General features: G+C 37.9%; 1 protein-coding gene across 1 annotated transcript in view; it reads right to left on the reverse strand.

Moving 5' to 3' along the window:
* ADAMTS9 (ADAM metallopeptidase with thrombospondin type 1 motif 9) overlaps positions 1-22714 on the reverse strand; it is a 154709-nt gene that overhangs the window by 33379 nt on the left and 98616 nt on the right. The window contains exon 29 of the mRNA XM_063291534.1: positions 1790-1957. Coding sequence (XP_063147604.1) covers positions 1790-1957 — 168 coding nt within the window. The remainder of the gene's footprint in view (positions 1-1789; positions 1958-22714) is intronic.

The following is a 22714-nucleotide window of genomic DNA, read 5'->3' on the forward strand; positions in this document are numbered from 1 at the left end:
TCAAGCACTGGTCCCTCCCATTCCTCTCTGTTTATAAAAGGATGGTACATTACCGTAGTCACAACAGCCTTTTCTTTGAAATACTAAATGGAATAGTTCCAGCACAGACAAAACCAGAGGTCTGAGATACGAGGCAATCTCTGGGCTGCATTAGCAGAAATCATGTTCTTTCGTGTAGATTCTTCTGCCCTTTCTTCAGCTCCACTCAGAGGCTCATATCTCTCTTTTCAATAAATGATGCTGAAGTAATTGAAGCTTGAGACTGCTAGGAAGGTTATGAAGAATGTCTGTATGTGTGCAGGGAAGATTATTAACTGTGTAGTTCTATGTTATACCCTTTAGCCAGTAGTTAGTAGCCAGTTCTAAATTTAGTGCAGCCAGTTTTAAAGCCAGTGGGCGTGCCTATATTTATTCAATAGGAAGATGAGATGTCCCCACCCCTACCCCCCAAATCATTGAGAGGGATAGTCATTTTACATTCTCTGAGAACAGAAGATGCTACTAAAAATGAGGTTAGCCCCACTGCTTGCCTGGCAACTTCTAATTCTTCTTGTAATGCCTCAAAAGGGCTATGGGGGCTTACCATCAGAAATTAACCCACTGCTTGTGGAGGTGAACAAGAGACTGAAGGGAAAAGCGCTTAATACCCAAGGATCTCTTCCCCAGATCAACCCCAACTTAAATAAAACATATTCATTTCTATCATATCATTAAAGCATAGGTTTATGTTTAGATTTTCACAGTCTGCAGGTATGCAAGAATACACATATGAGGGGTCAGTTAATCTGACAAACAGGTGTCTTATTTTACAAGTAATTAATTTTAACCAGCGGTTTTTAATCCAACTGATGTTTTGTTTTGACTTGATTTTACTCTCTTTAGGAGGAAAGAGTTTGTCTTATGCCAGTGTGCACGTGCACACATTCTCATACACAAATGTTTATCTGTACATACATATCAAATGGGCATATATTGTACATATAAAGTGGGTGAGGTGCACACAGTTTTATGGTGCAATACAGTATTTCCCAGAATTGGTTTGGTTGAAAGTTGGAAGCCCTAATTGACCAAAAGAAGAAGAAGAAGCCTGGCAGCATTAAAAAAAAAAATTGTGGTGATAACTACTTGTTAATCCTCGTGTTTTGGTGGGAGGGGGCACTTCTTTAAATTAAGGCTGTCTTCCTTTTGGGTAAATGTAGTTCATCTGAATAGATGGGTGGACCGTAATGCCAGATGTAGTAAAAGATCCAAGAGAAACAGTGAATGAAATACTGCAGCCAGCACAAGATCAGAATCCTTTGACACTTCATCTCAGTCTGATGGATCAGCCCCCCTCCCGCCCCTTAGAATGGTTGGTCATCCACTCAGAAATAGAGAGGCATTTAATGCTGAATACACATTGTCCCTGTCTCTGGATGTCTATGTATTTAGTATTGGTAGAGAAACGGATCTACCTAAAAACAGTTCCTTTCCCATGAAAGCTGAACCAGTTTCTTGCAAATAACGCTGAACATATGGGAAGCTCAATATCTGTGGGAGCAAGAAGCATATACTCCAATTATTTTCACTATACACAGAGCCGCAACTAGGGTCTGTGTCACCCGGGGCAAACTTGAATTCCACGCCCATTTTGGCACCACCCCCCGAGCTCATTTTGGCGTCCCCCCAGCATGGCGCCCAGGTTGCCCCCCCCCCCAGTTGCAGCCCTGACTATACACGTGCAATGAAGCTACATACCCTTTTCAGTCTTATACAAATATGATCAAGAGTTTGTGTGTAAACACCTTACCTGTCCCCAGTCTCCTGCTTTCCATTTTGGGCACCTGCCACCTCTACACTTCCTCAGCACATTTGGTTTAGCCAGCTGTGTACAAAGACTGTTTTCTAAAAGTTTCCCATCCTTCGACATGCAATATACTTCTCGGTACTTCTGTCCTCGTCCACAAGAAACAGAACACTGGAAAGAAAAGAGGGATGCTAATGTAGCTTATGCAGTTGTGTTACACCCTTACACATGTTTTTAAAATACAGCATCTTAAGTGAAAGGAAAAGCATGCACCAGCTGTTACCAGCTCTGCATCCTCCTGTTTACTGCACTTCTCTTATTCAGTTTCTGGAACCCTCTGAGATGGTGTCACCAGACTCTCAAAATAAAGTGTTCAATTTTTTCTTTTAGACTGAAATCATTGTTTGCTGTTGGTTGCTAATTACACATATGGGTAACCAGAAAGGGCTTGGTATTTTATGTACTTTTTGTAGCCAGCTCCAAAGATGGGGAAATAGACGCAATGGAACATTATGAGCAAAAGCAAAAAGCACAGCACAAGTATATTGGCTGCAAGCTTTGTAGTAAAACAGTGACATTCAACCTCCTTCTGCAGGTTCATTGAACTTTTACAAATGTGACCACTTCTGGCATATGGGCCCCTGAACCATTTTGATTTTAGATTAGTATCTATCAAAAGATTTAGGAATCAAAAGGAGTCTGGAGGCAGAGCAGGAATTTAATATGACAGTTCCTTGCTCAACGGGCCTCTTACTCAGCATGATGCAAGAATATTCATTTTTTATTCCTTCATTACATGTTAAACAAGTCATTATGTGTTATTTCACACACAGTGCCTGTTTAATCCTAAATCTTATACACAAATACATTTTCTTGTGATCTCTCAAAGTAATGATCTCCTGTTTTCTTTCCAGAGTGGAGTCAATACAAGAAAAGTCAGCTCACTAACACCTAGCATGCCCGTGGCTTGATTCACAGAGATGATAATCAGTGCAAGGGCTTAAATGGCAGATTTAAAAAAAAACCTAATTTAAGGTAACCATAAATATTGGAATGCAAGAGCTGGAAACTGTTCATTTTATTATTAATTGCATAATCACCACCTTTTATGTTCACTGTGCCAGGACTGCCATCAAGCATTTACTTTCACCAAACACTGGCAATGTCCTCTTCCTCCAGTATGTGTCACTGGGTCTATAGGATACCCAGCCAAATTGCGTGATGAAATCAGTCCATGACTTATCACTAGCCGTTTTGTGAGCCTAGAAGAAATGGTCTCTCCTTCTGTCCTCGCCAAATTTTTACGTGTGAGTGTTGGAATGCTATTAGGTTCTACTGTGCTAGCTAGCTGACATGCAGAACATCTAAAGCTTTCAGGGCGTTATGAAAATATAAGAACCACAGTATAATTTAGAAAGGCTTATGTTAACCTGGCTAAATATTGCCAGAGGGTATGATTTCATATTTGGAAAGTAACACAAATCAGTGGAAGCATTACTTAACATTTCTATACTAAACTGGCACGTTGGACCTGTACTTTATTTATTTGAAAAGTTTATATGCTGCCTATTCCTTTTACGGCTTGCAAGACTATGATAAAATATCCATTGAAAGTATTAAAAGATATAATGAGCAAAAACATAAAAACTGCAACATAGGCCTAAAAAGGACTGGGTAAGTATACAGGCTTTAAGTAAGGAGGGTGGACTGCTTTAACTCCAGTTTGTTTCACAGCATGAGCTCTGCAGCAGGAAAATAAACCCAAATTCATTGTGGATGTTAAAAGCATCCATGGCAGGACCACAAAAGCTACCCCATTGACCTGACCTGAGAGTAGGGGAAGGACTGTAAAGGAGGAGGCAATTGGTCCTCAGCCATTAAACATGTTGAACTGAACTGGGAAAGCAATCAACGTACAAGGATAATGTGAAATATCAACCACTGCCTGTACTGTGGCATCCTGGGTCTACTGGCATTTTCAGATTGTTTTCAAAGACTGCTCCATAAAGACTACATTGCAAAAATTGAAACTTGAGGTTACCAGCACATGAGTCACCAAAGCCAAGTCTCATCCAGATAAAGCCAAAGCACATAAAAGGCCACCTTACCATTAATGATACATGGCTGACCAACAACATCAGTGCTGAATCCCAGAGGAACAAACCATGATTTGTGCATCGAGACCTTAGTATGTTTGTAGGGATCCAGGGTTATGCAGTACGTCTATATTTCAAGTAATCTTTCCAGGTACTAGATATTTTAGTATATTGGATATTTATTTATTCAAAATACTTATATGGCTGCCCAGATACAACCCTGGGTGGCTCACAACAACAGTACCCCCTCCCCTCCCAAACCCTGGTAATAAAAACAATAAAAGCAAAGAACAAGCAAAAACCTGGTGCTTCAGCCATTCTCCTCCGATGCACCCAACAGCACCCTCATTGGGCTCCACCCTCACCCTCTTTGGGAGAAGAGATAGCTCTTTAGGCCTTCTGGAAGGGTAAGAGAGTAGGGCCTGCCCAATCTCAGGAGGAAGGTATTCCACAGGGGCTGCTATGGAAAAGGCACACTCCCTGGGTTCCACTAGATGGCAACATTTAAGGGAAGGGACCTGGAGCTTGCCCACTCTATCCAACCTGGTGGAACAGGCAGATACCCTCAGGGAGAAGTGGTCCCACAAGTAACATGGCCCTGTGCCATGTAGTGCTTTAAAGGTGATAATCAGTATCTTGAATTGAAGCCTCCTATTATTTCATTCAACTACACTGGCATGCTATGAACCACATACATATACAGAAGCTAATTAATCATTACCCCTGAGATCTATGATACATTTAATTTGCATGGCCACACCATATTGACTGTGGAATCTGTCCTTGATCTTTCTTTTTTCTTTCATAAAGTTCTCATATCATTAGCTCTTCAAAATTGTTCTCATAATATAAAGGACACATTGTCTGATTGATTTGATGTGCATCTGCTACAATCAACCAGCCTCAGTAACTATCGTAAAAATGGTAAGAAACCATGAAATCAGAAAAACAAAGTAACACCACCATAATTAATCAAGAGAATCAACACAGTCTTCATAAGCCCTCCAACACAGCTCAGTTTTCAATAGCTTTTGGAAGGATAACAATATGGGACCATGAGAAAAATATTTCAGGAGAAAATTGTTCTGGTCATGGAGAAACAGTACCTACGAGCCTCGAGGAGATGTGGAGGACAACTAACAGTGTCTTCTTGGAAATATGAACTGGGAAGCTGTTAGCATCTTAGACCAAGGCAAATCCAAAAACTCAAGGAAATTCCTGGAAACTAGGCATTCAGACAAATCAGCCATCAACAGACATATAGAGATAAAACATATTTACACACGTTTCAAAAGAGACAATGAAAAAGCTAAGAAGGAAACAAAAAGACCAGAACATATCCTCTGTAGCAGTCAACACCCAGATAAGCAGTTGGGTAACCCAGATAAGCAGTTGGGTAATGAGACATCTGCAAGCAAACAACCAAGCTCAGAGAGCACCAAGGACTCACAGTTCAACCCTGAAGTAGGTATATTCTCTCCTATTGAAACCCTAATTGGCTTGTTCACCCACCTGAGGTCATTGGTGGCAAGTAATCTTATCTGGACTAGAAAGTGATCCAGAATCTCTCCATATCAAGATAATTATACAATGGTCCAAGCTGCCTTCATGTGTTGGGCCAGTGATTATTTGGGATAGATTACTGAAGAGCCTACAAACTCCTGAAGCACTGTCATGATCCAGCCCCCAAAGCATGAAGATTCAAATCAACCATAAATAATATCTGAGAGACTCCAAAGCCAGTCCAGAGAGCAGATCATGCTGCATGTTCTTGCTGAGAGGCAGAGCGGCCAGACTGCCCCAATAAGCCATTGCTGACCAGATTTCAAAAGCCTTCATCCTACTTTCTTCAATCCTCTATTTCTGTTTCATAAGCCAGTCTACAATCTTCAGTCTAGCTCCATCTGACCCCTCTATTCAGTTCTAGGAAACCAGATAAGGTTTACTAAAAATTTCTCATATACATCTCCCACTACAATCCTTCCAGAAAGCAGCCACTATCAGATGCTATCTCGAAAAAAAAACAAAAACAAAAACAAAAAGGAAAGAAGGGAGAAGGCAATACAAGACAAGACATATCTGTGTTGTAATTTTGATCAGTGAGAATTCCACATGGGAGAAGTATTTATTTATTAAACATATTTCTATGGCACCAGAATCAACAACAAACCTTTATTACAGTCTGGAGCCAGAAAACACTACATAGAAACACATATAACTAGAATTACAGATGGGCATAATAAGTAGGCATAAAATACAACAAAATAAATGACTCTTGGCAACTCTTGTTGTTGATATTGGTGTAGCTGAACACATCAGAAAAATATTTTTGAACTGAAGGAATTTAAAAACACCCCGTGATTAACAAAAGTCTTGCTTAATGCCCTCTGAATGTGAGATTCTCAATCAAGTTAGGAAAGGGCTTTTTTGACCTCTTCCTTGAATTGGAATAGGATTTAAGTCTCAGTTTAAGCCACTGATGTTTACTGCTCTCCAAGACAGAATCAATCAAGATCACAAAACAAACTGCAGTATTGAATTGGTATGGCAAAGTCTATGCTGGAACTCAATTTAGACCCAATTATATAATTTACAAAGTTATTTATCGTCTCAACAATTAATATATTTTGCTTAATGAAAAGCAAATAGAATGGGCAACAGTAGATGAATGCTAAATTAATGCTAGTCAACTCTTTTACCACTGAAATTATATAGATTTTCACAAGTCATATTAAAATACAGGTATTCCAAGCAACAACAGGAATGTCACTACAGTAGAAGGCTTGGAATTCTGTATTATGTAACATTTTGTGTGCAGGTGTGTCTTTGAGTCAGTCTTGACTCCTGGCAACTGCCAAGACAAGTCCCCGCAGTTTTCTTGGCAACATTTTAGGCAGTGGTTTGCCACTGCCTTCTTCCTAGGGCTGAGAGAAAGTGACTGGCCCAAGGTCACCCAGCTGGCTTTATGCCTAAAGCAGGACTAGAGCTCATAGTCTCCTGGTTTCTAGCCTACACCAAATTAGCTCTCATTAATTAAACAGCATATGAAAATTCTGGGTATCAATGCATATTTATCAAATCAAACACATTTAGTTATATTACATACATGCCTATGCATTAAGGAATTATTGAGTTTTTGAACAAACTCTGCAATATTTGTCTTCGGTTTTTGTTCCACATTAGGTGTGGAAGACAGTGGATGGCAAATAGATATGCAAAAGGATCCAGGCTGAAATACATGAGGCAGCACTGAAAGTGTGTTGACAATGAAAGATTGAGTTTCATTTGAGATCACTTCTACTTTTTAGCATTAAAATAAACTGGCACATTTTTCCTTAGCAATACAGACTAGTGAATGATCTAAAAAATATGCAAAATTCAGGTCTAAATGGGCAAAGATGCTTTGGATCTACCAAGGACACCCTTCCATATCTGCAGCTTCTCCTTAATGGAACCATGCTTTCTCCTGAGTTCATACGGCAACTTGCTGGGCATGCCTTGGGCAGTGGTGGCTGGATGTGGGCAGTGACAAGTGTGTCCTAAGGGGCCTGCTACTTCTTTACTCAAATACATAGTTTCCTAAGCCCACACAGCTACTGTATGAACCTTGGAAAATACACAGCCCTTTCAAGGAGGAGGTGAGAGGTACTAAGAGGGTCCCATGTCAGATCCAAAACGTATTTCCTTGCTTTGGATCTGAACAGTGGAAGACTTTAATAGGATCTAGAAAAAGATTTGCTAATGGGTTCATTTCATTAGGCAATTGCACAACACTCATTTTTACAGTAGATCTTCTGGTTATGATTTATGGATGATAATTACAATGTGGCATTAAAGTATAAACACTGACATTCTTGGACTTAAAGTGAAGTTCAAATATTTCAAAATCAAGCAATTTAATCAAGGCTGATCTACCAATTATTTAAGGCTCCCAAACCTTACACATTATTTGATACAATTTGTTACTAATCCATAATAGAGATTATTTGAGGATAGAAGAAGTCCTCTGCTTGAGTATTCCATAGGAGTGCTGCATAGAGACCAGGATTTTTTAAATTTCCCTTATGGTGGGGAAATGTGAAGCAACATGAAACAAGCTTTTAGACAGCTATTGGTCTCATGGTTCTGCCTTATACTGGGAGTGGGTGGAACAACTGTACACTGTATGATGAAAGGAGAAGGTATCACTATCACTCCTAAAAAATGTCTAAATTGGGTTAAGCTTTATCCATATTTATGCATTACTTTCCTGGAAATTAATGAAAACAGAGTAGCTATAGCCAGTATGTTCCCATAGATACTTTCAGGATTTGGATTTAACAAATGTTTGCTGTAACCTGCGTGCATTTATGACCCTGTGCAAATTCGTATAATCCTCAAATCTCAACTCCTACCATGCATTAAGTTTGGTATCACATTATTCTCAAGTATAAATATCATTGTTTAATTATTTGCATTAAAAATGGATAAACAGATCAGAATGATACAGTACTTTTCACAGGGTAAATACAAATTGAGGCCATCAACATTACTTCTTGATTTGTATTCAAATTAGGGATTTGATTTTTGATAAACTGAAAAGCTGAAAAAGTCTTTTAATTTTACTTGCTAATTCTTATAGGCTGTCAGATCCTTAAGATTTAGGGAAGTTAATCAGCCAGCAGTGCAATCATATGCATATCTTCTCAGAAGTAATCTCAGTTCAGATCACTACATTCATTCCCAAGTAAGTCTGTACAAGACTGTAGTCTAAAACATTGCAACAAAGAAGAAATTAGGTGCAGTTGCTGGATTCAAGTCATGTAAGGGATGGCAGATGCCTAAAAGATTATAATATTGAGCAGTGATATGACAAGTTTCAATTTACACATCTCTAAAGGAAGCTACAGGAGTAAATCTGTTGTGTCTGGAACAGCCTGGATGCCCTTACACCAAAGCAAATTACAGAAATCTTCCCAGACTTTGGCTAATTTTCTGTGAGATCTGGTGAAATTTGGTTGCACACTGGCACCATATTGCTGGCTCCTGTTAAGAATAAGTAACTATTTTACAATAAGTAATCCACAGGGCTATAAAGGCATAAATAATCATTACCAAGCACCTTCCTTTTCAGGAAGAGTTAGGAAGTAGTCCAGAAGTAATTAAACGAATGCGTCAACATGACCTGTAGAAGCAAAACTGTGTCAGAGCACTCACGGTTTATGGAATGTTAGAAGGGAGGGTCCCCTCAATTATGATACACACCCTGTCTTAACCCAGGCTATATTAAAATATGATTATTATTGAAATGATTATGGAAACTTTTTTAGAAGAAATCTACTGAGTATTATTCTATAAGTTCTCAAAGCAGCTTGTTGTAACAGTGATTTTTATATTATAAGTTTTCTTACTGTTTCACTGATGCCTACTCCCTCTGTGAAATCTGTTTTGATATACATCAAGTTTTTCTAGCTTTGAACTGAATTATTGTTCCTGCATAAAGGTTATTCACTTACCAGTCCTGTGGGCCCTTATGACCAATGAAAATAAGGTAAGAGTCTCAGTAATACTAATTTTTGAATGTGCTCAGATTCATTTTGATGACCAGGAAGAACACTCAGGCATCTGACTTTACAAATGTGGTATGAAGGATCACAAAACATTTTCAGATCTGCTATTTTTCCCTGACTGTTGACATCCACCTAGGTTTGGTAATCTGTGCTATTTTGCTTTTTTCAATTACTTCTACTTCACTTAGGAATAGCCAATTACTGCTACATTCCATGTCAGAATAGTTACCTCTGAAATTATTCTTTGGGTGCTGGTCAATGATGTGAAACAGAGAACTCGGATATTTATCAATATAAGCTTTTGCAGGGAGTTCTTTAGCTTAGCAAGTTAATATAAAATAATTGTCATGAGTACTGATGGCGAGCAGGAGGGGGCCCCGATCCAGGGGGGAAAACGCATGCGTAGTACTGAGGAGTTAAGCAGCCATTCAAAGAGACACAGATCAGACCCGCCTTGACTTTTGGGGTTCATCTGTCTGGGTTTTTCCCACGCTTCTTCAGTTTGGTAGGATTTTCTGTCTAATGTAGCAGTAATAAACACTAGAGACCTATTCCTCGTCTCAGTGTGGTTCCTGGCTGTTAGGACAATCATCCTGAGTCTTGCTGACATAATTGGCATGGCTAAATTCATTTTCATGACACTAGTATGCTGTCCATATTAGCACAGTATAGAGGTAAAGACATGTTTCTTTTCTCAAGGCCAAATTCCAAAACTAGCCTTTGAAAGCCGGTCAGAGGGGAGCCTTAAAGAATATGCAATTTCCATGCCCAATGCCGCTGATATTTTACTATCTTTTGGTGATTTCAATTTTGCAGATAGATGCTTTAGTAACTATTGGAATGAGTAATCCTTCCATATTACAAACAGCCTATACTAGCTAAGGACACACATATTAGGTGATCTGTTAGTTACATTGCAAAATTTCTTACAAGAGATCTGTATCTCAATCTTGATAAATTTGGCATCCATTTTTTTAAAATAATCTTTTTCTATTTTAATACTGCATACAGAATATGCCAGTGCACTTAACCCTATAATCAGCCAGGGCTGACTGGGACTTCCTAGTACTAAAATACCCATAGCACAGCTGAGAACATTTTCCCATCCAATACCAGTCCTCTGGAATAACTTCTATCAGAATCATGCCTGGAGTTTAATGTATCCAAATACAAAAAAGGCACTAAAATGATTACCTTTGTGCAGCTGGTTTAAGTACTAATTCTTTATGCAGAAATTTATTGTTCTTTAGATGAGTTAAAATCTATCATAAAAGGCTTGAAGAGCAATTTGGTGAGGACTTTCTACTGGCTGAGCTATCCAAAAAATACCCTGATTGGCGTGCCCCTCTCTTGGCAGGTTTATTCACACATATAAATAATCCCAGTTGGGTGGAAGATGGCAATAGTAGTTCCTATATACAAAAAAGGGAATAAAAAGGACCCGAGCAATTGTAGGCCCATTATTCTAATAGCTATTGTGGCTAAAACATATGCCAAGTTCCTCTTGAGGAGAGTTGAGAGCTGGGTAAATGAAAAGTGCATTCTTGAAGAAGAACAAGCTGGCTTTAGACAGAGCTGATCCACTATCGACTTTGTTTTGAACAAGCTGGCTTTGTTTTGAACCATCTTATTACAAAATATGTCAGTACGGGGAAACAACTGTTTTGTTGCCTTTATAGACCTTAGTTCAGCATTTGACACAGTAATCAGAGAAATATTATGGAGGAAACTGACTGTCCTCAATATGGAACCCAGACCAAAGCCCCTTACACAAAGACTTGCCTGAGAGTGTGGCTTAGGGTTAATGGAGCCATGACAGTTTGGACTGATACTCACAGAGGGGTAAGCCAACGATGCATTCTTGCACCACTGCTATTCAGTCTATACCTTAATGACTTAGCAGGACTGATGAAGGATCCTGAAGTACACATGCCTAAGGCACTTAACACACATTGCAACACCTTGCTATAGTCTGACAATATGATTTTACTATCATATTTGCAAGTTGGGTGGCATAGGTTGGTAGGAAGACTTGGCTCCTAGTGTCATAATAATTCTCTGATTATTAATACATTAAAGTAAAAACTCATGGTTGTTGGAAAATGACATCATAGCCATAGATGGCTATTAGATAGTGTGCCAAAAGAGCAGTTAACACCTTTCCTTATCTAGGAGTACTCTTCTCTGAGACTGGATCTTGGCTCCCTCATCATCAAAGGAGCTCACTTAGAGTGAGGGCGCATGGAAATTTACTGCGGAAAGAAATAAATCACAACTATCCAGGTTCCTTAGCTCCAATTATTAAAGTACATTAGGCCAAGGTTACCCCCGTGCTCTTATATGGAGCTGAAGTTTGGGGCTTACAACTCGTACCATTATTAGAAAGAACAAACACAATCACAACATCTCAGAAGTATCTTGCGTGTGGATAAAAGGACCTCAGCTGCTGCAGTTAGAGCTGAATTGGGAATTTATATAATTCTTTGTCTAAAATCAGGGCATACAATTACTGGTGCAAAATCAATGCTATGGAAGCTGACAGACTCCCAAAATCTCAATTACAGCCCTCTTGGATTGTACAACTGACAAATTGTATCAGGAACTGTGGTCTCCCTGTTTCTTGTCCAACTGTCTTTGGAAAACAAATTGAAAAGGTCGCTGCACAAAGAATTTTGGATACTGAAGCCCAGAGAGATAGCCACCCTTGGTAAGGCTGGCACATTGAAATGGATAAGCCGCTATAAATGTACCTTCCAAATTGCTAAGTATTTACACACAGAAATGCCCAACCACCTTAGGGGGGTGTTTACTCAAGCAAGATTTGAGCAGCTGGACATAATGGTTGAATATGGAAGGTTTAACCAAGTCCCTTATAATGAACATACTTGTATTTGCAAAGCCCCAGAGGCAGAAGACATAACACACATATTACTGGAATCGCAACTGTATAAGAAAGAGATCAGTATCCAGGACCGCACATCAGAAGAACAACCTACTGGGATCTGTGTATTAAAACAACGTATTTCACGTACGGTCAGAATCCAAAAATTACATACAATATGGCCCTTTATTTGAACAAAACAATTCAGTTGATATCTGCATATGTGGGCCTGACTGGGATAAATTATAGGGGTGACATGAAATATCTGCATTTTCTTTTACTTATTTCTTTTATTCTATTTTTAACATATAGTCTTATTACTATACTGTGTTTTATATTTTGTATTCTGATATGGCCTAATGGCTAATCAATAAAGTATTACTATTACTATTGTTGTTTAGACATAGGTTCTAATGATCATTTTAAACGATTTGAGGACCATTTGGGTTATTAGGACTCAGTATTTTAATTATAAACTTAAATTGACTTGTAGTATGTCATTGTGTTAATTTCTTGTGGTATTTTATTATTTTGTACTGTGACTAGTTATAGGAATCTGAAAAATAAAACAACTACTAGTAGTGCATTAATTAGGCACTCACAGATAAGGAAAATCAAGTCTTCGTCAATGTTTTTTATGATTTTCTGAATCCGTTCATTTCACTTTTATGTTTTCCCAAAACATTTCAAGGCAGCTTCTCCATATTACATATTAACTCCCCCCTTGAAAGTACTTTAACAATAAGAAAACGTACCATTTTGACCTAAAGTTTTGAAAATTTCTAAACCAAATTAGAATACATTTTGAATGTGAAATAATTATTTCAGACTAAACTTTTCATATTGCTTGTTTGAATAATGATGCTGCATTTTTATTTTAAAGAGAATATCTTCCGACATCAAAGAACAATTCCATGTTCAGGCATCAAATTAGAATGATGGTGCGCCACAAGAGATCCATAACCAGTTTTTGATATAGAATAAGTCAGATGCAAGACATATATATAAACCATGTAAAATATACAAATACTGTATTTATTTAATAAATCAAGTATTACGGATCAAGTCATGGATTAAATTTGGTTCATGTCAATAGATGCAGTAATAACTTAGTTGAGGTAGATGAACTCATGCTCAGTTAAATAACACTCTTATTTGCATAATAGGATACTATGCACTGGAATAGAATCAGAGATTCTGGAAGATATTAAAGACAAGATCTATATTATGCAAGTCAATTTTCAAAATTTCTCTCCCACCATTTTTCCATAAACAGATCAATATTATCCACTATGTGCCAGAAGCAGAAAATAAGAGTATTATATACAATATAGTGGAAGCTGTAACTTTTTGACTGCAGTTTCCCTAAGTTCCAGATATTAGACACTATATTTTGCAGTGTTGTTAGGGGACTGAGGAATATATTCAGAGTGGCTGTGATATATATATAATGTCACTAAAGGGCAAGGGACTGAGAAACGTTATCTCCTCCTTATCATTCAGGTATAGGCTTCCATAAAAATAAAATAGATGCATTAAGCTTTTCAGAGATTTAGCATGACTTGGATTTATTTTGCAAAACCACCCTACATAGAAAACCATGTCACCATTATTTCAGCAATATAGTATCAGGTGGTTCTCAGGGCTACAAAAGAGGGACTTGGCCACAATGTCTATGGGTTACCCATCTCTTTATAATGAATCTATTACTTGGTTAATGCATATGGAATTGGTATTTAATGGATCCTTAAACAGAAGAGCTACAATAAGGACATTAACCTTTATTAATAGCCTATTCTGGCTCCTGGAATTATCCTTATGGGCCCCTGTGATATGATTACCTAAATTTCCTGCATCCTTAAGTAGGACTTGGCATGACCTCACCTGCTTTGTTATTTCTTCACTTTATCTCTACCAAGAGCTTTTAATGATTGGACCTTCACAGAGTAACTCCATAATTTTGAATAAACAGAACAGACCTGTACAAATTAAATGACCTTGCAAATTCCACCAGTTCCTTATTTTAATATTCAAAGGAAAATGCTTGGTAGGTGTTCCCACATCTTATGAACATTGCATTACCCTAGATCCCAAATCTAGGAAATCTATCTATGTGGTTGCTAGGAGTCAACCCTGACTTGATGGCACATAATCAATCAATCAATCAATCAATCAATCAATCACATCCCAGTTCCCTTGGTCAATTAAAGGAGTCTTTCAATTCACAGAAAGACAATTCTAGATTCCTTCTATTGCATGGAACCAATGGAATAATTTAGCAATTATTCTGGCCAAGATTACAGAAGCATATTACAGTATTTGCCTTTATTCCATAATCTCACTACAAACTTAAATAATGCACACGAGAATGCATGTATTTCCCAACATATTTGGGCATTCAGGACACATAGATAAATGCAGAACACACTGTTCTGCATTTTTTGAATCAGCATTGAGGGCTGAAGGTTTTTTTCAACAAGACTAAAAAAACTTTTGCAAAATGACTATCTTGCCAGGAAAAGGGATCAAGACTTTCAAAAAGGGAACAATGTAGGTTTCCACTAAATCAAATTTAACCCTCTTGGCAATTACGGCTTCCTTGCTTGAAGACCTGTTCCTAACGCATTTCACAGGAAGAGAGAAAACTGGACGATTATACAGCAAAATACTAGTAAAAATTATATTGCAGTCTTGGGAGTTCATTGAAAGCAGGAAAGAGAAAATTGCCTAGTTCCCACGAGCATTTTAGAGAATGAATTAAAAACAGAGAGCTAAAACAACCTGGTAACAATGTGGAGCCAAAACACCCATACAAAGCTGCTATGACGTAATGGCAAAATTAGCTAGGGAGGACAGGAATCATGTTCCAGGTGATAATGTTTGAATGTAATTCTATTTGGGCTTCTTTGCTAGGCCTATGATCAAAATGGTCCTTTCCAGGCTTGCTGACCCAGTATTTGCCTTATGCCTGCTCCACCAACACTTTTACTGAACTCATCTTTAAAGAAAACTTCAGTAATGCCAGTCATACCACTTGTGAAGTAAGCCATTGTGTAGTGACTAGAGGAAAATAAATGGTAGAGTAGAATGCATACAACATACTTACACATCATGTTGTTTGGCCCTAAAAACCACAAGACATGGGGCAAACTATTGTATTAATCCCTGACATTTCTGGTCGAAGATCTCAGGTTGTAAATGGAAGCACACAATTTTTTAACTCAGCAAGACGGTTAATACCGCAAGAACCTCATTTGTTCAACAGGTCGTTTCTCCATTTTTGCCAGTAGCTCCAACTGGATCTGATATTCCTTTAAGAGATTAATGTGCATGCATATGTGACAGCTCCAACAATTCAGAGCAGTGCACAAAGTATTAATTTTCTGCAACACACATCAGAATAGCACGCCACGAAAGAGTTCAGCTGTCAGTTCCAAGTGGTAACATTATTTCCAGATATATAGAATGGGTGGGTTAATGGAATGGACTCATTGCACATACAAATGGGACCACTGACATACTATACATACATACATATAAATATATATGGCAAGCCCTACATGTACAAGAAAATGTGTTACTTACTGAAGACATGTACAAATTTCTCCCAACCTTCCTGTGGGAAATCACAATTATTTTGTGATTTAAAGAAAAAGTTCAGCAATAGGAATGGATGAGGTGAAGCTACGTATTTGTTTTGATTACTACACACACACACACACACACACACACAGTATATACATCTGTTCAATCGTGTCCGATCCTCAGCGACTGCCTGGACAAGTCCCTGCAGTTTTCTTGACAAGATTTCAGAAGTGGATTGCCCTTGCCTGCTTCCCAGGGCTTGCCCAAAGTCACCCAGCCGGCTTTCATGCTTAAGGTGGGACTAGAATTCACAGTCTCCTGGTTTCTAGCCTGTTGCCTTAACCACAAGAACAAACTAGAACAAACTAGAACAATTTCTCTCTCTCTCTCTCTCTCTCTCTCTCTCTCCTCCTCCACACGTATGTATGCATACAGTATACATATAATATTTTGTAATATTGTCTAAGTGCAGGCCTGTGAAAAAGACTGGTGATGCAGTAAGGCTGAAGTTTAGAGAGAGGAAGGACACAATGGGCAATCATGTTGAACCACATGAATTCCTGAGTGCCAGAAACATAAGAACACCACTTTCAGAAACGGCAACCATATGCATACATTAAGGGTTACCACAGGAAAAAAAGAAATAAAAAAGCAATTCTATAATAACGAATTATAGGTACTTTAGAAACAAAAACGAAGTGTGCAAGCTATGCAGAAAAAACTTTTTGGAACGTCTTGCTTATGTAGAATGGATGCCACACTTTGCAGTAACAGCTACTATATCTTGAGTACCTAAGCAAGCAATTTATAAATCACACACTTTGCTTGCAAAAAGTCCCAGATCGAATGTCTGATATTTCTAAGCAGGAGAACGCATGTCTGGGAACCTGCAATGCAAGCTCAATAAACCATGCTCTGACGTGGCATAAAATAGTATGTTTAAATATGTTTCCAGTGAAATAGCAAATACAGTAAAGTAAAACCAAGTCTATCTTGGTTTTTAATTGTTAGTTCCAAGTATGTTGGATATAAGGACTGGTACATGAGTTAGGTTAAAATCACGAATGCAAATATGAAGCTTACAAATCCTTGAACAAGTTGCACCCAATGAATCCTATCTCCACTAAGCCAAAACCCAGGTCTGCATACAGGTCCAAAGGATTTAATTGCATTGAAATAAGGTACTACATTTGCTGATTATTATTGCTTATGTGTGATCAGATTTTATAACAACCTCGTTATTATTTGGGTATGGGAATGATACGAAATTGAAGAGTATCACTGCCACTTCCCATGTTACAGCGAAGTACAGGTAGATTATTATTGTATTTGATTTGCTTGTTCCATATATTTCCTCCTTTACTGATGCATTTTACTGGAATCCAGCAATGCAAACCCACTGAGCATGCAGTCACTCTCTTATGTCCCGCTGATTCAGTTGATGATTGGTCAGAAAATATGCTTAGGACTGCAGCTTTAAAGTCTGATCCTAATATATACTAGTAATAAGGAACACCTTATGTTTCACTCCAGGCAGCAAAACAGTTAAGACACAGTCCTAGTAAAACCTTTTGCACTGGAAATCATTTACTGCCTAATAAATATGTTCAAAACTACCTGAATTTCTTCTTTTAAGAGATTCAGTATACCCATCAGCTTCAGACTAGGGCCTGCTAGAGCCCTATGAATGATGTGCAATGTATGCCTTTACTTGCCATTTAGTTGCAGCTTCTTAGCTAAGGACAAATTTCTGAAGTAGCATTCAGCTGAACAAACTGCCTATTGAATTAGTGATGTTTATTTATTTATCAATCAAATTTGTCACCGCCCATCTCCTCCCACCGGAGGGACTCTGGGCGGTTTACAATAAAATTATCACTAAAACAATAAATATATAAAATGCCTTATAAAATTACGTATCATTAATAAGAGTAAAGTCCAGATGACTGTCATCTTGTTCAGTCTTTGCGTGGAAGGGGTACTTCAAGGCACTAGCCTTGTTATTTTAACAATGACACTCAGACATGTCACAAAGATTAAGGAATTTTCCTTAATATCCAACAAAGGTCTACTTCAGATATTTCAAATTTTTATATAACCATCAATCTCTGTCTCTTGCACTCATATCCTACGAGAGGGGTATCAGGGAAGTAATAAGGGAACTAAACATAATGTTCAAGATAAAAATATTGTTCCATTTGCTCCTCCCACTACTAATATAAGCTTAACTATATTAACATTGTTAATAATAAGAGACATTACTAATTATCTGCAATTATATTCAATACCCAAAATGAGCAGACATTTATATCTGACTTCATAATTCACTTAAAAAGGTACAGATCAAGAGGGGGCTTACTGAGAAATTGCTTGTCCCTCACAATAACCTTGGCATTGAGAATGTACAAAAAAGCACATGGAAAATATATAGATCAACTATAGATCAAACCAATCACCAGCAGGTCACAGAAAGAGAATGAAATAGGTGGAAGGGATCTTCGTAGTCTTCTAGCTCAACCTGATGCCCAACAGACAAGCTGTAATGTAGGGTACCAGTTACAGAGATGGCCATCTAACCTCTCGTTAAATATTTCCAAAGGACACCTCAACAATTCTTGACGCTATTTCACCGTTGAACAGTCTCAATTTTTAAGATGATTTGCCTACTGCTTCTTTTCCAAAATTTGTATCTCTGGAATTTCTACCCATTGGATTAGTTTTCATGCTTTTTAAAGCAGCAGAGAAAAAATGTCTTCCAACTGTGGCATGACAGCTCTCTAAAAATTGAAATACAGTTATCCTATTTCCCAAACAGTACAGTTTAGCTTACTGGAACTCAGCTTAACACAACAGGCCTATCTTGGGTACCTGTATCACAAAAAATTGTCAGGAAAATTTCATATGGGGATCAAAATGGATTCTGGAATCTAACCGTCTTGTATGCTAAGTACTGTTAACATCTAGATATTGTAGTCACAGGCAAACTGATGCTCTATTGATGTTTGGGACTCCCAATGTCCATTAGTCCCTCCCAGTATGGCAAATGAAAGGGACTGTGGAAATTACAGTCTGACTATCTAGAATAGGGTTTATCAACCTTGGCAACTTTAAGATGTGTGGACTTCAACTCCCAGCTGGCTAGGGAATTCTTGGAGTTGTAGTCCACACATCTTAAAGTTGCCAAGGTTGAGAAACCCTGATCTAGAATATTGTAGGTTGCCAACTGCAGGCATATTGAAAATAGGAGTCAAGCTGGCAGATTTTGTAAAGCCATCTGGTTAGTCCATGGAAGAGGAGAATTTAAAATGTGCAGTCCCTTAGCCATGACAGTATCCAGTATGTGCCACAGGTTTGATGGCATGTGCATACATGTGTGTGGACTGTCTTTTTAGCAACCCTAGCAAAATTACATAGCTGCCTTTGCATATACATGTTGTTTCTATTAACATTTTTGTGTCTATTAACAAATTATTCTGTTGCACAAGATCTGAATCAGAGCTAGAAAATCTTCTGTTCAGAAATCTTTCTCTTCCAATGTGAATATATTATGAATGTACGATAGAAAAGCCAACACAAAACAAAACACATTAACAATGTATTTTAATCTTTTTATCCTTAGGACCAGAATTCAAACACTGTTGAAGGAAATGCAATGTTTATATAAAATTAAATAGCAGTAGTTGAAAAATAAATACATATCATTAACATAAATACATAAAGAAATCCATTCTACTGAAAAGCTTCCACCAACAGTACTCTTGGTTCAAAAATCTCCCCTAATAACAACAACAACAACAACAACAATATCATAAACATCATCATCATGGGAAGCAACCCTCCATCTGTTACAGATGAAGTATAAAGATCTACAGCAAGAAGGTACTGATAAATGTCAGAGCTAAAAGAAATTGTACTAATTCAAAACGAAAATGCTATTTTTTCCCATTGCCTATACTAATACCGTATGAGATTAAAACGAGGTAGACAAGCATACAACAAGCTTATTTACTTGGAGAGGGTTTCATTTGGTCAGCACCATTTGTGTTCTCATTCTGGAGAAATCTAGCATGCTTAAACTAAACTTATATGGATTTTACATTTTTAAAACTGTGATACATTTTGATTAGGATGCAGAGATATGGCTCAGTCCTGCAGATTTTTTTCTGGGTGTACGTGCTTGTACCTGCGTGGAATAGTCATGTGCAAGGATTGCTGCAATTTTAATGAAGGCCTTTCACAGACTCTCCCCTGAAGAACCCAAAGCTGTCCGTATAAGAATAGAAACATGCAAAGATAAAATATCTCAACTTGGATGAAAAATGATTGAAAGATTTCTTGAACTGAATTAAAATAGTGTTATTTCAGTTCTGCTATCGCTTGTCTTTTCAGCTTCAAACCTTACATACAGGCAAGCAGGAGAACGGAATTATGCAAATAATGGACATTTTCACCTTCTGTTTCAGTATCTGAAAAGTTTATATTTAAGCATATTAGGTCCATTTCTTTAGGTTTAGGGCCATTTTATTTTTAAAGCTGTAGAAGATAGAAAATCACCCCACTAAGTTATATTTTCTACTGGAAGTTCAGATTTCTAGTTTTCATTCCTGCATTAAAAAATACACAGGTATCATGAGGCTTTGGTTTATTTCCATTTTACAAAACAAGACACTGGGAACCACAGACACCTGAAGTGTTGCCTAATTAAGAAATGTCTGAATGACACCTCTGTTTGAATATTAAGAGGAAAAAAATACATTTTTTAGGAAGAGGAACTACATTTAATTTGCCAAAGAATTCTAGAAGAATTACAGGAGTGAGGCAGGGCTGCATTTAACTGAATATCTTTTATTTCATACCCTTTGGCTTTTGAAAATTTAACTTGAAGTAAATTTAATTCACTATCAAAGGCAGTTCTCAGTACATAGTTTGGGAATAAAGGTAACATGCAAATTCCCCCCTTAGTATAGAAAAGGCTTCATTAGCACCTTGGAGGGAAAATATTTTACAGCACAGTCCCTTGCAATGATAAAAAACCACAAAAATATTATTTATGCATATGCATTATGGCTGTTCAGTGCTTCAGATACAAATTCCCAAAACAATTCATGAATGTAGCACCAGTCAGCCGCTCTTTGAAGCAACTGTATCTTCTTCCACAGTTGTGCAACTGCCCTGTAGTTCTGGAAGAAGATGCAGCTGCTTTAAAGACTAGTAGACAAGAGAGACATTCGTGTCCTTGCACACTCCGAACCACCTTTTGGGATTGAATCCAAAGCACTGTACAGCAGATATGTATGGCTGTTAGACCATTCACTGAGGTATGCAGATTAAAACTATTACAGAACACTCCTCGGAAACAGCAGTGAATAAATGAACAGACTACTATCTTTGCAATTGGATTATAACCACCAGGCAAGATGAGAAAGTTTATAAATTGGTTGAAAAGGACTCTGTTCTCTACATAAAGTGCTTTAGAGTCAAATTAGGCCAAAAGAAACCTAAACCACAAAGTAACTCAATAAAATTTATTTTGAGTTTGCTTTGTATTCAGCTTTAAACAGAGGCATCAGCAGTGTACTATCTGGATGTTGTCCCACGTTCTAAAGTTATTCAGCTGGGGTGAATATCTATTAATTTAAAAGGTCCAGAAATTCAGCAATGGTTGTGTGCCTACCATCACTATCATTGTGAAAAGGAGGGATGAGTTTATTAGATAAGCTCAGGGCCTCTCTTCAAGTGTTGAAATCGGCACAGGACAGAAATTAAATGCTTATTTATGTACCACAATGTTTATGTTATCCCACAAAGACTCTTATCTACCAGTAGAATGGCTGGCAATGGGGAGTTGTTTGTGAACAACAACTGAAGGTTGCCTTGCCTCCTTGGCGGAGCTTGTGAGAGAACATAGGTTGTACCAAAGCCAAGGTTTTTGCCTGCCTCCACCATTAATGGGTCTGGCAAGTCAAGAAGGAAGCAGAGAGAGAAAAAGACCATTCTGTTCCTTTCTGCCATTCCATAGATCTGTTTGGAAAAAAACTCAGTTGAGCTAATTTAAGTTTAATTTGTGGGATCTCAGGAACACTGAAGGAAACTCAGTTCCCTTATAATACATGAACCTGCTTCACTACTAGCCTAGAATTAAATACAGATAAAAATAAAAACCTGCAGTACTTCTGGGGATTATTCCCAAGATACAAGCTGGTATGAACAAGCACACCTTGCATTTTCTCTCTGAAGAAACTGACTGAGAGAAGCCTGTGTTAATCAACCAAACTTGCCATGTAAGAAAAAAAAACTTCCGTTGAACCAAGTATCCATAAAATAAAAGAATCTTTCCACTTGACGGTTCCTATCTGCAGAACATTACCAGCCATAGATCATTCACAAGGAAACCCTCTAGAAATATATAGGCCACCTACTTCTGAAGCACTTCACAGCATGTTACAAATGAAACCCAACCCAGTCAGAAACCACCAAATTAAAATCCTGCCAAAATCTCAGTTCTTTTTAAGTATGGCATAAACGATGTACCTGGAATGGAGTCCTTGTATGCTTCTGTGTTTGGGAATAATCAGTCAGATCCTGAATCACCATGAAGCTTGTTCAGAATTAAGGCTGCATAGATTCTTTGATACTTGAATATGAATCTGGGACTCATAGTGAATGAGTTTTTAAAGTTCTCTATGTAGTGTGTATGACTGCTATCAAAAACAGGTATCAATGGATTTCTACCAAGGCCCATATCCCAGCAGGGGAGTTATTGCCTAGACCTGCTGCATCTTCCCTACTCTTGCTAATTTCTAAGCAATTGAAATTA

The sequence above is a fragment of the Candoia aspera genome, chromosome 2 (genome assembly GCF_035149785.1).
Source record: "Candoia aspera isolate rCanAsp1 chromosome 2, rCanAsp1.hap2, whole genome shotgun sequence".
In the NCBI taxonomy this organism is placed as follows: Eukaryota; Metazoa; Chordata; class Lepidosauria; order Squamata; family Boidae; genus Candoia; species Candoia aspera.